This window comes from Oryx dammah, unplaced genomic scaffold (assembly GCF_014754425.2).
Source record: "Oryx dammah isolate SB20612 unplaced genomic scaffold, SCBI_Odam_1.1 HiC_scaffold_27, whole genome shotgun sequence".
NCBI lineage: Eukaryota > Metazoa > Chordata > Mammalia > Artiodactyla > Bovidae > Oryx > Oryx dammah.
In genome coordinates, this window is record NW_024070211.1 from 64,273,964 (window position 1) to 64,290,080 (window position 16,117).

The 16,117-nt window shown below is 38.9% G+C and overlaps 1 protein-coding gene across 2 annotated transcripts in view; it reads right to left on the minus strand.

The window, feature by feature from the left end:
- The window catches only part of PTPN4 (protein tyrosine phosphatase non-receptor type 4), a 194,246-nt gene that overhangs the window by 113,699 nt on the left and 64,430 nt on the right, over positions 1-16,117 (minus strand). For both annotated transcript variants that reach the window (XM_040228963.1, XM_040228962.1), the window contains exon 3: positions 3,332-3,439. In XM_040228963.1, the coding sequence (XP_040084897.1) occupies positions 3,332-3,439 (108 nt within the window). The remainder of the gene's footprint in view (positions 1-3,331; positions 3,440-16,117) is intronic.

The following is a 16,117-nucleotide window of genomic DNA, read 5'->3' on the forward strand; positions in this document are numbered from 1 at the left end:
CAGTAAATATATTACCCTTGATGCATACAAGTAATGTAAGGCTCAAGGCTCTGATGAAATCATGCTGATAAAGGCCACCAAGGTACAACATCATTAAGTGTGTATGAAATTACAGAAATCATGGATAATGAATTAGAGCCATTTACTCATTATTTTGCCCTCTCATTCAATACATATTTACTGAACAAAATTGTTATATAAAACATTATGCTAACAGCTAAAGCTGTGATAAATAGGTTTTAAATGAAAGCAGAAGAAATTTCAAAATTCAAAGCCTTTCTTTAAGTAATTTTGTTTGCTGCACTGAAACTCGTTTCCAGGGAATATTCGAAAGCAAAGGATAGTCAATTATGATTCTGTATTTCCACATATAACTCTACAATCAAATGTTAAGTGCTTTTTTAGTTTATCAATTAAATTGATATCAGTAGCTATGTGCCTAAGACAATATTAATTCTGATCCCCTAAAGTGAATATATAGTGTGTATGTACGTGTCTGTATATATATACGTATATATATGCAACATACATTTATACACATACATGTATAAATAACATATATAAGCTTTAAGATGAAAAAAACTGTTAACTAATAAGAATTGACAACAATTCATTTTTTAGGAATATTACCAAATTCCTTTTGATCACTGCTGGTAGTTTTATGGCATGATCACCCCCTCTCCTCAGTATGTTCATCTTTGTAAGTCCTATGTATCTATATCATTATCTCTTGGGAAGCAATACTTTTCAGTAGATAAATAAAGGCTTTGGAGTCAGATAGATATGACTTCAAATCCTTTCTCAGCTAGTTAATTATCTATGTAATTAAACAAGTTTTGTAAGCCTCAGTTTTTCATCTTCAGGAAAATTTTAATAACAGTTTCATTAGATTATTGTGAGAATTTGGTTTACTAACAATTACACAATAGATGTTTCACAAATGTTATGCCCTTACTCCTCTTTTTAAAAATGGCATTTTTCTCCTTCAGTCCGTTAATTATCCTTAAAGTCTTGATACACTTCATACTGACAATCAGAAATGGGACAATAATGAGATTTGTGCTCTAAAGGCTCCTCCTCAGACATGTTTCCCATTACACCGATTCTTCTGAATATTTAAATACTGAAGTTGTAGTGCTGTGAAAAGACCTGCAGGGGGAGTTAGGAGATTCAAGTCTAATTTCATTAATACCAGCATGTAGCTTGGGCTTTAGGGATTCCCCGGTGGCTTACACAATAAAGAATCTGCCTGAAATCTAAGAGACCCAGGTTCAATCCCTGCATGGGGAAGATCTGCTGGAAAAGGAAATGGCAACCCACTCCAGTAATCTGACTGGAAAATCCCATGGAGAGAGGAGCCTGGTGGGCTACAGTCCATGGGCTCGCAAAAAGTCAGACATGACTGAGCTACTAATGTTCTTTTTCAGCTTGGGCTTTATCTCTTTTATGTCCTTGGATTGGGGTATTTCTCATGAAAATTAAAGGTGTCTGACTCTTTGCAACCCCATGGACTGTAGCCCACCAGGCTCCTCTGTCCATGGAATTCTCCAAGGAAGAATACTGGAGTGGGCTGCCATTCCCCTTCCAGGCAAGAATACTGGAGTGGGCTGCCATTCCCTTCTCCACGGGATCTTCCCAATCCAGGGATCGAAATCAAGTCTTCTGAATTTCAGGCAGATTCTTTACAACTAAGCCACCAAGAAAAAGTAGGAGACAGCAAAAAGACCAACCTAGCTCAAAATATCTCTGCTTCCTCACATTCATCCTGCTGTAATTGTTTTAGAGTAGAAGTGTCTTCTTGTGTATAAATTTATGTGACAGAATTTTAACTTCCTGTAATACATGTGGTCTCACATACAAGTCCTTCTGGAACACTTTCTTAGTGACCATGGTGGTTAAGTATTGATAGCTGATCTCTTTCTCCTCTGTTTTCTAATCACTTCTTCAATCTATCTAAAGACAGGCTTATATTTAGAAAGTCTGACCTATGAGTGTCAGCAAGATCAAGTAAGAATTATTTATTTTTTTAAATCTCAATATTGCACATCATAGTAGATACCTTTCAGGTGTTTGCCTGGTTAACAATTTATCTTTCAGTGAAAGGTGGCATTACTGTCATTTGTCCTCACTTCTATTATCACCTGCATTTATTTATTAAGAAATAACATTGTTTCTTACAGGCCCTGGGAGGAGCCCAAGTCATCTGTTGAAGTCAAGAAAGTATGAGAAAAGTTTGTTTTTATTTCAGTTCAGTACAAAAGGATTTATTTCCACTGAGACTAACTGGATCTTGCTTTATTTCATCCACATTATCTTCATTGTTTTTCACACAGAATCAGTAAGCAAAGCCAAGAAAAAGTAATATTTAACATTTCATATTTACTTCTCACTAACCATTCATTCAGACACCCAGAACCTAATCATGAGAGCAAATGAGAACAAGAGACAGAAAGAAACTCTACTTTTCTCACAAGAGTTATTCATATTTTCCATAGTCCTTCTATTAATAAGGCCTTACAAACTGATTTCTAAAGTCTGATTTAGAGAACCATTTCTTCAGCCACTCCTGTACACAAAACATTTCCTTCCAAACAGTCATTCTCCTTTACTAATCAAAAGGATAGCATATTCTTTTGTGAAAAACCCTAACTGTATAACCATATAAATTTATAAAAAATTCACTATTTCTGTTATTCATCACATGATATCTATTTCTATCATGTGATCTTTCTAATAAAAAGAATCATTACTGCATTTACTAAGGAATTAGTTAACAATCAAAGGAACTTAATGCTCAAGAGTTGTAGACCTTTGAAATTTAACCTCTGTCATTTGGAAGCATCTCCTGTGAATCTTTGTACTTGGAAAATTTACAGTTAACAAATTAAGAATTTTCATCAGAAACAGCTTGCCATGAATGCCACAAAAAACTAATTTCCTCTTAATACAGCCTGATTTATGAAAGACTCAAGATACATTAGTATTTTAAGTATTTACTTCAAAATTTTAATGTTAACATTATAACTTTTATGCCCAATATTTCTCTCAAAGAAGTATGAATGAGGTTTGCCATTCAGTTGTCTAAGACATACAGAGAAAGAAACAGGCATTTGATCAGCAGACTGACTTACGATCATGAAAGCCTAAAGGAAATAACCTAACAGATTAAAACATAAGAAACTGAAGTTCAAGGCTAAAGAATTACCTCTAATCATTCAAATTAAAAAAATTTTTTAAACTTACAAAATCAGTGAACAATGTAAATCAGAAAGGATCTAGTATAAAGACAGAAAAATTGCAATGACAATGAAGGACAACAGCTTAAACTTACTGGGTTATCTGTGGAATCATCAGTCAACTGCAAACCAAAATAGTCACGCTCAGTCAAATCAAGATGCTTGAAGACTATATCCAACAGAACTTGCCCCTGATCATGTTTCTGGAAGAAAAACAAAAAGGAAATCAAACTCACAGGCTATATACCTACAGATTGTTAAAATTCTTGGACTCTTCTCTCACAATAAGTTTGCAACTGTTTTCATGCCAATGACTTGGTTGAGCATAAGGAGTTCATACATTACACAGTACTTTAAAAAGTCTGCCTCAGGGCAAATTGGTTCAAAGAGTCTATAATAAAAATGAAGATATAAGGAGAACTTTGCAAATGTCTTCTGCTTTCAGGTTATTTAGTTCAGTTGCTCAGCTGTGTCTGACTCTTTGCAACCCCATGCACGCCAGGCTTCCCTCTCCATCACTAACTCCTGTAGCATACTCAAACTCATGTCCATCACGTAAGTGATGGCATCCAAAGATCTCATCCGCTGTCGTCCCCTTCTCCTCCTGCCTTCAATCTTTCCCAGCATCAAGGTCTTTTCAAATGGGTCACCTCTTCGCATCAGGTGGCCAAAGTATTGGAGTTTCAGCTTCAACATCAGTCCTTCCAATGAATATCCAGGACTGATTTCCTTTAGAATGGACTGGTTGGATCTCCTTGCAGTTCAAAGGACTCTCAAGAGTCTTCTCCAACAGCACAGTTCAAAAGCATCAATTCCTCTGTGCTCAGCTTTCTTTATAGTCCAGCTCTCATATCCATACATGACTAGTGGAAAAACTATAACTTTGACTAGATGGACCTTTGTTGGCAAAATAACGTCTCTGCTTTTCAATATGCTATCTAGATTGGTCACAGCTTTTCTTTCAAGGAGCAAGCATCTTTTAATTTCATGTCTGCAGTCACCATCTGCAGTGATTTTGGAGCCCCCCAAAATAAAGTCTCTCACGGTTTCCACCATTTCTCCATCTATTTGCCATGAAGTGATGGGACCAGATGCCATGATCTTCATTTCCTGAATGTTGAGCTTTAAGCCAACTTTTTCACTCTCTTCACTTTCATCAAGAGGCTCTTTAGATCTTCACTTCCTGCCATAAGGGTGGTATCATCAAGAGGCTCTTTAGATCTTCACTTCCTGCCATAAGGGTGGTATCATCTGCATATCTGAGGTTATTGACATTTCTCCCAGCAATCTTGATTCCAGCTTGTGCTTCATCCAGCTCAGCATTTTGCATGATGTACTCTGCACAGACGTTAAATAAGCGGGGTGACAATATACAGCCTTGACATACTCCTTTCCAGATATGTAACCAATCTGTTGTTCCATGTCCAGTTCTAACTGTTGCTTCTTGACCTGTTACTACATTAACTGCTGTATTTAATCCATGTCTTATTGTCCTTTAAATTATGACACGAAAGTGACATATTTGACTAAATACAATTTAAAATTTGCATGTGTAGAATAAATAATGTCACAAAAAGGGAAATAAAAACTGAGAAACTGATTTGTAGGAAACTGACACTATTCTAATTATGCAAGTACACAGGAAACTTTAGAAAAATATCTCATTTTAACCTCACACCAATTTTATCATGTAGGCATTATTACTGTTGTAGTAATAGAATAGTTAATTCCAACTTGCCAAAGTCCCATAGCTACTAAGCTGTGGAACACAAACAGAATGATAACTCTCTAAAGAAAAGTGTGACTAATCAATAAAACATGGAGAAACTACTAACACGTTCAGCAATAAAAGAATCAAAGTGGAAAACCATAATGACACATTATGAGCAAAGCGAAAAGTGAAAGTCACTCAGTCGTGTCCGACTCTTTGTGACCCCATGGACTATACAGTTCATGGAATTCTCCAGGCCAGAATACTGGAGTGGGTAGCCCTTTCCATTCTCCAGGGAATTTTCCCAACCCAGGGATCAAGCCCAGGTTTCCCACAATCAACCAAAAAGTAAATACAATGAGCAAGGTAAAAGTCACTTGATGCTGTTAACCTTGTAGACAGGTATATCTATCCAGAAAGCACTTTGGAAACATTAGCAAAAGCAACAGCAGATGAGAAGGGTCATCAAGTGCCAGGTTTCCACCTCTCTAATCTGCCTTCCTGATGTTGGCTGCATTTATAGGCTGTTAGTAAGATGGCCAGAGCAATCTCAAAATTAAAACTCACAGGTAACAATGTTCAAAAGGAAAATCTTCCTTGTAAAGAGCTTCCCTTCCTGTTTCAGGGCCCCATATAGTTTCATCAATGGTAGGAAGCATGTGCTTCAAACAGTGCTTCACAATGAAGGTCCCCATCTGAATAACCTGTGAACATTTTCTGCATTAATGCAACTCAGCTCCTCGACCCCTCTACCATTCTCATAAAACTGGCTCAAGATAGACAGGGGAGCAGACAGTTCAGTGCAGTCATTCAGTCATCTTTGACGCTTTGTGATGCCAAAGACTATAGCATGCCAGTCCATCATCAGCTCCTGGAGCTTGCTCAACCTCATGTCCATCGAGTTGGTGATGCCATCCAACCATCTCATCCTCTGTCATACCCTTCTCCTCCTGCCTTCAATCTTTCCCAGCATCAAGTTCTTTTATGAGACAGTTCTTCCCATCAGGTGGCCAAAGTATTGGAGCTTCAGCATCAGTCCTTCCAATGAATATTCAGGGCTAATTTCCTTTAGGATGGACTGGTTGGCTCTCCTTGCAGTCCAAGGGACTCTCAAGAGTCTTCTCCAACATCACAGTTCAAAAGCATCAATTCTTCAGCGCTCAGCTTTCTTTATGGTCCAACTCTCACATCTATACATGACTTCCAGAAAAGCCATACTTTTGACTAGACGAACCTTTGTCACCAGAATAATGTCTCTGCTTTTTAATATGATGTCTAAGTTGGTCATAGTTTCTCTTCCAAAGAGCAAGAGTCTTTTAATTTCATGTCTGCGGTCACCATCTGCAGTGATTTTAGAGCCCAAGAAAATAAAGTGTCTCACAGTTTCCATTGTTTCCCCATCTATTTGTCATGAAGTAATGGGACCAGATGCCATGATCCTTGTTTTTTGAATGTTGAGTTTTAAGCCAGCATTTTCACTCTCCTCTTTCATTTGAATCAAGAGGCTCTTTAGTTCCCTTTTGCTGTCTGACATAAGGGTGGTATCATCTGCATATCTGAGGTTACTGATATTTCTCCCTGCACCCTTGATTCCAGTTTGTGCTTCATCCAGTCCAGCATTTCATAAGATGTACTCTGCATGTAAGTTAAATAAGCAGGATGACAATATACAGCCTTGACTTACTCCTTTCCCAATTTGGAAGCAGTTCATTGTTCCATGTCCGTTTCTGTTACTTCTTGACCTTCATACAGATTTCTCAGAAGGCAGGTAACGTGGTCAGGTATTCCCATCTCTTGAAGAATTTTCCACAGTTTGTTGTGATCTACACACTCAAAGGTTTTAGCATAGTCAATGAAGCAGACGTTTTTCTGGCATTCTCCTGCTTTTTCAATGATCCAACAGATGTTGGCAATCTGATATCTGGTTCCTCTGCCTTTTCTAAATCAAGCTTGAAAATGCAGAAGTTCCTAGTTCACGTACTATTAAAGCCTGGCTTGGAGAATTTTGAGCATTACTTTGCTAGCATGTGAGATGAGTGCACTTGTGCAGTAGTTTGAACATTCTTTGGCGGATCTTTCTTTAGGATTGGAATGAAAACTGACCTTTTCCAGTCCTTTTCCAAATCTGCTCACAAATTGAGTGTAGCACTTACACAAAATTGTCTTTTAGGATTTGAAATAGCTCAACTGGAATTCCATCACCTCCACTAGCTTTGTCTGTAGTGATGCTTCCTAAGGCCCACTTGACTTCACATTCCAGTGGCTCTAGGTGAGTGATCACACCATCGTGATTATCTGGGTCGTGAAGATCTTTTTTGTATAGTTCTTCTGTGTATTCTTGCCATCTCTTCTTAATATCTTCTACTTCTGTTGGGTCCATACCATTTCTGTCCTTTATTGTGCCCATCTTTGCATGAAATGCTTCCTTGGTATCTCTAATTTTCTTGAAGAGATCTCTACTGTTTCCCATTCTATTTTCCTTTACTTTTCTGCACTGATCACTTAGGAAGGCTTTCTCATCTTTCCTTGCTATTCTTCAAAACTCTGCATTCAGATAGATATATCTTCCCTATTTTCCTCTGCCTTTCAGTTCTCTTCTTTTCTCAGCTACTTGTAAGGCCTCCTCAGACAACCATTTGGCTTTTTTGCATTTCTTCTTTTGGGGGATGGTTTTGATTACACCTCTTGTACAATGTCATGAACCTCCGTCCACAGTTCTTCAGTCTGTCTATCAGATCTAATACCTTGAATCTATTGGTCACTTCCACTGTATAATCACAAGGGATTTGATTTAGGTCATACCTGAATGGCCTAGTGGTTTTCCCTATTTTCTTCAATTAAATTCTGAATTTTGCAATAAGGAGTTCATGATCTGAGCCACAGTCAGTCAGTTCCTTGTCTTGTTTTTGCTGACTGTATAGTACTTCTCCATCTTTGGCTGCAAAGAATATAATCAGTCTGATTTCGGTGTTGAACATCTGGTGATGTCCATGTGTAGAGTCATCTCTTGTGTTGTAGGAAGAGGGTGCTTGCTATGAACAGTGCATTCTCTTGGCAAAACTCTATTAGCCTTTCCCCTGCTTCATTTTGTACTCCAAAGCCAAACTTGCCTGTTACTCCAGGTATCTCTTGACTTCCTACTTTTGCATTCTAGCCCTCTATGATGAAGAAGACATCTTTTTTGGTGTTAGTTCTAGAAGGTCTTGTAGGTCTTTATAGAACCGTTCAACTTCCACTTCTTCAGCATTAGTGGTTGGGGCATAGACTTGGATTACTGTGATACTGAATGGTTTGCCTTGGAAACAAGAAGAGATCATTCTGTCGTTTTGAGACTCACCCAAGTACTGCATTTTGGACTCTCTCATTGATTATGAGGGCTACTCCATTTTTTCTAAGGGATTATGGCCCACAGGAGTAGATATAATGGTCATCTGAATTAAATTCACCCATTCCAATCCATTTTAGTTCACTGATTCCTAAAATGTCAATGTTTACTCTTGCAATCTCCTGTTTGACCACTTCTAATTTACCTTGATTCATGGACCTAACATTCCAGGTTCCTATACAATATTGTTCTTTACAGCATCAGACTTTACTTCCATCACCAGTCACATCCACAACTGAGTATTGGTTTTGCTTTGGCTCAGCCTTTTCATTCTTTCTGGAGCTATTTCTCTACTCTTCTCCAGTAGCATATTCCACATCTAACGACCTGGGAAGTTCATTTTTTAGTGTCATATCTTTTTGCCTTTTCATACTCTTCGTGGGATTCTTAAGTCAAGAATACTGAAGTGGTTTGCCATTCCCTTCTCCAGTGGACCATGTTTTGTCAGAACTCTTCACCATGACCCATCCATCTCAGGTGACCCTACATGTTATGGCTCATAGTTTCATTGAATTAGACAAGGTTGTGATCCAAGTAAACAGTTTGGTTAGTTTTCTGTCATTGTGCTTAGTCTTTAAGACTGATTGAACATTACTGTTTTTAAAAAGCTAATAAGGTGAGCCTAATGCGCTTGTCTAGAAAAAAGAGTAGATGCATTTTTCCCTATACCGCCACCTGAGTGAAATCAACAAACAACAACAACAAAAGGAAGATAAACATTTTTTTTTAACTCTGAAAGAAAAGAAGTACCAAGCAGCAGGGCTAGAGAACTCCTTGTGTTTTCTGTTTCTTTTTACTGAAATGACATTCACACAATGCAAAAGAAACCATTTATGAGTATGCACTTTTGGGAATTCCCTGATGGTTCTGTTATTTAAAATCTGCCTGCTAAGGCAGGGGACACTGGAGGGACTGATGTTGAAGCTGAAACTCCAATACTTCGACCACCTCACGCGAAGAGCTGACACATTTGAAAAGACCCTGATGCTGGGAAAGATTGAGGGCAGGAGGAGAAGGGGACGACAGAGGATGAGATGGTTGGATGGCATCACAGACTCGATGGACGTGGATTTGGGTGAACTCCGGGAATTGGTGATGGACAGGGAGGCCTGGCTTGCTGCAGTTAATGGGGTCGCAAAGAGTCAGACATGACTGAGAGACTAAACTGAACTGAACAGGTTTGATTTCTGGTCCACAAAGCTTCCAAATACCATGGGACAACTAAGCTTACCCATGATAACTAATGAGCCCGCAGACTCTAGAGCCTGTGCTGTGCAATTAGAAAAGCGACCACAATAACAAGCCTGTGCACCTCAACAAAGAGTAGCCTCTACTCACCATAACTAGAGAAAGTCTGCATGCAGCAACAAATACCCAGTACAGCCAAAAATAAACAAACAAGTAAATAAATAAATTACAAATAAACAAAAGTGTGCAATTTGTTGCATTACTATATTCAGTATTGTACAACCATCATTTCTATCTAGTATCAAAACATTTCCATCAACACCGAAAGAATACCATATCTATCAAACAGTATCTCTTATCCTAGCCCTGGCAACCACTCATCTGCTTTCTGTCTCTATGGATTTACTTACTGTGAATATTTCATGTAAGTGGAACTGAACAATATGTGGCCTTTTTTATCTGGTTCCTTTCACTCAGCACTAATGTTTTCAAGGTTCCATTTCAAGGTTCTGTACTATGTAATTACATTTAAATCCTTCTTATGGTTAAATAATATCCCATTATAAATTATAGTATATATATTATATATTTTACATTATATATTATGTTTGTTTGATAAACAAACATAACAGTTTGTTTACCAGTCAGTGGACATTTGGGTTGTTTCCATCTTCTGGGTACTGGCATTATGTACAAGTATCTACAATGGCAGATTTTATTTTTCTGGGCTCCAAATCACTGCAATGGTGTCTGCAACCATGAAATTAAAAGACGCTTACTCCTTGGAAGGAAAGCTATTACCAACCTAGACAGCATATTAAAAAGCACAGACATTCCTTTGCCAACAAAGGTCCATCTAGTCAAGGCTATGGTTTTTCCAGTAGTCATGTATGGATGTGAGAGTTGGACTATTAAAAAAAAAGAAAGCTGAGTGCCAAAGAATTGATGCTTTTGAACTGTGGAGTTGGAGAAGACTCTTGAGAGTCCCTTGGATTGCAAGGAGATCCAGCCAGTCCATCCTAAAGGAAATCAGTCCTGAATATTCACTGGAAGAACTAATGTTGAAGCTGAAACTACAATACTTTGGCCACCTGATGCAAAGAACTGACTCATTTGAAGAGACCCTCATGCTGGGAAAGACTGAAGGCAGGAGGAGAAGGGGACGACAGAGGATGAGATGCTTGGATGGCATCACTGACTCAATGGACATGAGTTTGGGTAGACTCCGCTACTGGTGATGGACAGGGAAGCCTGGCGTGCTGCAGTCCACGGGGTCGCAGAGTCAAACACAACTGAGTGACTGAACTGAACGACAAGTATCTGAGTGTCTACTTCCAACTCTTCTAGGTTCACAGGCAGAAGTGGAATCAATGGGTTATATGGAAATTGTTTGCCTTTTTCAGGAACCACCACATACTTTTCCACAGCAGCCGAACCATTTTACATTCCTACCAGCAATGCCCGAGGGCTTCAACTGCTCCTCAGCCTTGCCACCGCTTTTTCTATGCTTTCGATTAAAGTCATCCTACTGGGTATGAAGTGGTACTTCACTGTGATTTTGATTTGATTTGCATTTTTATAATAACTAATAATGTTGAGCATTTTTTTTCATGTGCTTGTTGGACATTTGTATATCTTTGGAGAAAGGTCTAATCAAGTCCTTTGCCCATTTTCAAAACTGGATTGATAATCTTTCTGTTGTTGGGTTCTTTTTATATTCTAGATGCTAGACCCTTATCAGATATATAATTTGTGAATATTTTATTCCTTACCATAGGTGTTTTTCCACTTTCTTGATCATATACTTGTATACACAGAAAGTTTTAAACTTTTGTGAAACCCAATTTATTCATTTTTTTATGCTTGTGCTTTCAGTGTCGTGTCATATCTACGTACTTATTGCTAAATCCAAGGTCATAAAGAATTATCTATATATGTTCTTAAAGTTTTAAATCTTACATGTAGTTCCTTTAGCCTTTTTGAGTTTATTTTTGTATATGGTAGGTATATACCTAGGTAATGATGAAATTTCATTTTTTGCATGTGGATATCCAACTGTCCAAGCATCATTTGTTGAAGAAACTATTCTTTCCTCACTGAATACTCCTGATAACTTTGTTGAAAATCTGCTGACCACAGATATGAGTTTATTTCTAGACTCTCAAGTTTTCTTTTTACCTCCCACATACCGAAGACTTGGTACTAGAGACTCTTACAACCCAGAAACACCAATAGGCTGGATGGAAAGAGGCCATGTAAACCTGTTTTCTCCAGCAAATGACCAAGAAAGGATACCTAAAGCAGGACAGAAACCTTACTGCTAATGCTGACCCAAATCCTGCCAAACCCAATGGAAAACACAGCACCTGTCTCCAACAGCACCATGGATATCAAGTAAGGAGCCTGGAGTTCTATCTGCCTACTGGTACTGCCGCATCAAGTGGGAAGCCTGGTCGTCTACTCTTTCCCAATCAACAGCAAGCTGCAATACATAGTCTCTCCCCAGGCATGGTATCAGCTGAAGCTGAGGACACAGGCTAAACCTCTGACTAGTGCTAATAGGCAGTGCTCAGATTCCCCCATCGGGGTGGTGACAGCAGGAGCTGAGAGGGAAGCCTAGACTTCTACTCCCACCTCCACCCAGCTGCATTAGGAGCATCTGCCAAACAAAAAGAAACAGGACGATCTGGGAGGGGAGGTTGCTAGAAAAAGAGAAAGTTAAATCCTGAAATAAAAATTCAAATAATGAACCATATGTAAAACTGACCAAAATTAAAACAGCAAAGGTTTAAAACTCACAGTGTGGAATACATGTATAATTTTGAGTAACGTCTCTAGATAAAACACACACACACATATAATTTTGACACACACACACACACCACCAAAACAGTAATGCAAAGGATCTGGAAACTAGATTGCCGTTAGGACCACAACTCAAAAAAGCAGGCCAGGACCTGTTTACTACCAGGTTGACTCTCTGCTACAAAGCAGATTAAATATAAACCACAATCTCATAATAGACTGCCCCAAATGTCCAGGATACTAACTAAACTCAGTAATCATAACCAGGAAAATTGCAACTAGAATAAGAAAAAAAACCAACAGATGCCAACACTGACATGACTCAGATGTTGGAATTATCTAACAAGTGTTTTGAAGTAGCTATCATGAAAATGTTGCAATAAGCCATTACAATGTTGTTTAAAAAATAGAACATTCCCGCAAAGAAACATAAGATATAAAAGAACCATATGGAAATTATATAACTAAAGAGTACAGTAATGAAATAAAAATTGACTGGATATGCTCAATAGAAGAATGAAGATGAGAAAGAAAATAATGAATTTCAAGACAAATTGATTAAAAATTACTCAATCTAAACAACACACAGAAGATAGATTAAAAAAAAAAAAAAAAGACCACATCCTTAGAGACCTATGGGACAAGAAGAAAAGATATAACAATCATGGCACTAGAGTACTTAGAAGAGAAAGAGCTTCAGGATGATAAAATATTTGAGAAGAAATTTACTAAAAATTTCACAAATTTGGCAAAAAGTAAAAACACAGATCTAAGAATCCAAGTGAGGGTTTCCCTGGTGGTTCACTGGTAAAGAATCCACCTGCCAATAAAGGAGACACAGGTTCAATCCATGATCCAGGAAGGTCCCACATGCCATGGAGCAGCTAAGTGCAGGCACTGCAAATACTGAGCCTGTGCTCTAGAGCCCGGGAGCCACAAGTACTGAATCCTGCGAGCCCTAGAGCCCGTGCCCTGCAGCTAGAGAAGCCACCACAGTGAGAAGCCTGCTCACTGCAACTAGAGAACAGGACCTGCTCATTACGTCTAGAGAAAAGCCCCATGCAGCAGTGAGAAACTGGCACAGCCAAATAAATAAAATCATATACGTTAAAAAAAAATACAAGTGAACTTCAATCAAATTGAATCCAAACAAATCTACCCAAGACACATCATGATCAAACTACTGAAAACAAAATGAAGAGGAAAAACCTTTAAGGCAATAAGAATTTACCTACAGGGAATGACAGCTCAATTAGAATAGGTTTATCATCTGCAACCATAAGACCAGAAAAAGTGGCACAACATTCTCTAGGTACTGAAAGAAAAGAACTATCAACCCAGAATTCATTATTAAGAGAAAATATTGCATAGCAAAGAAACGTAACTGAAGAAAGTAGGGAAAATCCCTAGGCCATTCAGGTATGACTAAATCAAATACCTTAGGATTATACAGTGAAGGTGACGAATTAACTCAAGGGATTAGATTTGGTAGACAGAATACCTGAAGAACTATGGACAGAAGTTTGTAACACTGTACAGGACGCAGTGACCAAAACCATCCCAAAGGAAAGAAATGCAAGAAGGCAGGGTGGTTATCTGAGGAGGCTTTACAAAGAGCTGAGGACAGAAGAGAAGTGAAATGCAGGGGAGAAAGGGAAAGATACACCCAACTGAACGCAGAGCTCTAGAGAACAGCAAGGAAGAGAGAAGGCCTTCTTGAATGAACAGTGCAAAGATACAGAGGAAAACAACAGAATGGGAAAGACGAGATTTCTTCAGGAAAATCGAGGATATCAAGGGAACATTTCATGCAAGGATGGTCACAATAAAGGACAGAAACTGTAAGGGTCAAACTGAAGCAGACAAGATTAAGAAGAGATGGCATAACACACAGAAGAACTATACAAAAAAATGTCTTAATGATGGAATAACCATGATCGTGTGGCCACTCACCTAAAGTCAGACATCCTGGAGTGTGAACTCAAGTGGGCCTTAGGCAGCATTAGTAAAAACAAAGCTAGTGGAGGTGACAGAATTCCAGCTGAGCTATTTTAAATCCTAAAGATGATGCTGTTAAAGTGCTGTAACTCAATATGTCAGCAAATCTGGAAAACTCAACAGTAGTTACAGGACTGGAAAAGGTAGTTTTCATTCCTCTCCAAAACAAGGGCAATGCCAAAGAATGTTCAAACTACCGTACAATTGTGCTGATTTCATATCCTAGTAAGGTTGTGCTCAAAATCCTTCAAGCTAAGGTTCAGCAGTAATGTGAACCAAGAACTTTCAGATATACAAAATGGGTATCGAAGCTGGGTTTTGAACAGGCAGAGCAATAGGAGATCAAATTGCCAACATTCACCGGATTATGGAGAAAGCAAGAACACTTCAGAAAAATATCTACTCTTGTTTCATTGACTACTACACTAAAGCTAAGCACCGAAGAATTGATACTTTTGAACTGTGGTGTTGGAGAAGACTCTTGAGAGTCCGTTGGACTGCAAGGAGATCCAACCAGTCCATTCTACAGGAGATCCGCCCTGAGTGTTCTTTGAAAGGAATGATGCTGAAGCTAAAACTCCAGTACTTTGGCCACCTCATGCGAAGAGTTGACTAACTGGAAAAGACTCTGATGCTGGGAGGGATTGGGGGCAGGAGAAAGAAGGGGACGACCGAGGATGAGATGGCTGGATGGCATCACCGACTCGATGGACATGAGTTTGAGTGAACTCCGGGAGTTGGTGATGGACAGGGAGGCCTGGTGTGCTGCAATTCATGGGGTCTCAAAGAGTCAGACTCGACTGAGTGACTGAACTGAACTGAACTAAAGCCTTTGACTGAATGGATCACAACAAATTGTGGAAAAATTCTTAACGAGATGGGAATACCAGACCATCTTACCTGCCTCCTGTGAAACCCGTATGCAAGTCAAGAAGCAATAGTTAGAACTGGACATGGAACAACTGACTGATTCAAAATTGGGAAAGGAGTATGACAAAGCTGTATATTGTCATCCTGCTTATTTAACTTACTTGCAGAATACATCATGCAAAAAGGCAGGCTGGATGAATCACAAACTAGAATCAAGACACCCAGGCGCAGTATCAACAACCTTAGATATGTAGATGATACCACTCTAATGGCAGTAAGTTAAGAGGAACTAAAGAGCCTCTTGATGAGGGTGAAAGAGGAGAGTAAAACGCTGGCTTGAAACTTAGCATTAACAAAGCAAATATCATGGCATCCAGGTCCATCACTCCATGGCAAATAGAAAGGGAAAAAGTAGAAGCAGTGACAGATTTTCTTGGGCTCCAAAGCCATTGCGGACGATGACTGCAACCATGAAATTAAAAGACGCTTGCTCCTTGGAAGGAAAGCTATGACTAACCTAGACAGCGTATTAAAAAGCAGAGAGACCACTTTGCCAACAAATGTCTGAATAGACAAAGCTACGGTTTTCCAGTAGTCATGTACAGATGTGAGAGCTGGACCATAAAGAAGACTGAGTGCCAAAGAATTGATGCTTTCAAATTGTGGTGCTGGAGAAGACTCCTGAGAGTCCTGTGGACTATAAGAAAATCAAAGCAGTCAATGCTAAAGGAAGTTAACCCTGAATATTCACTGCAAGGACTGATGCTGAAGTTGAAGCTCCAATACTGTGGCCACCTGATGTGAAGAGCAGACTCACTGGCAAAGACTCTGATGCTGGGAAAGACTGAAACCAAAAGAAGAGGGCAGCAGAAGATGAGATGGTTAGATAACATCATTGACTCAGTGGACATCAATTTAAGCAAA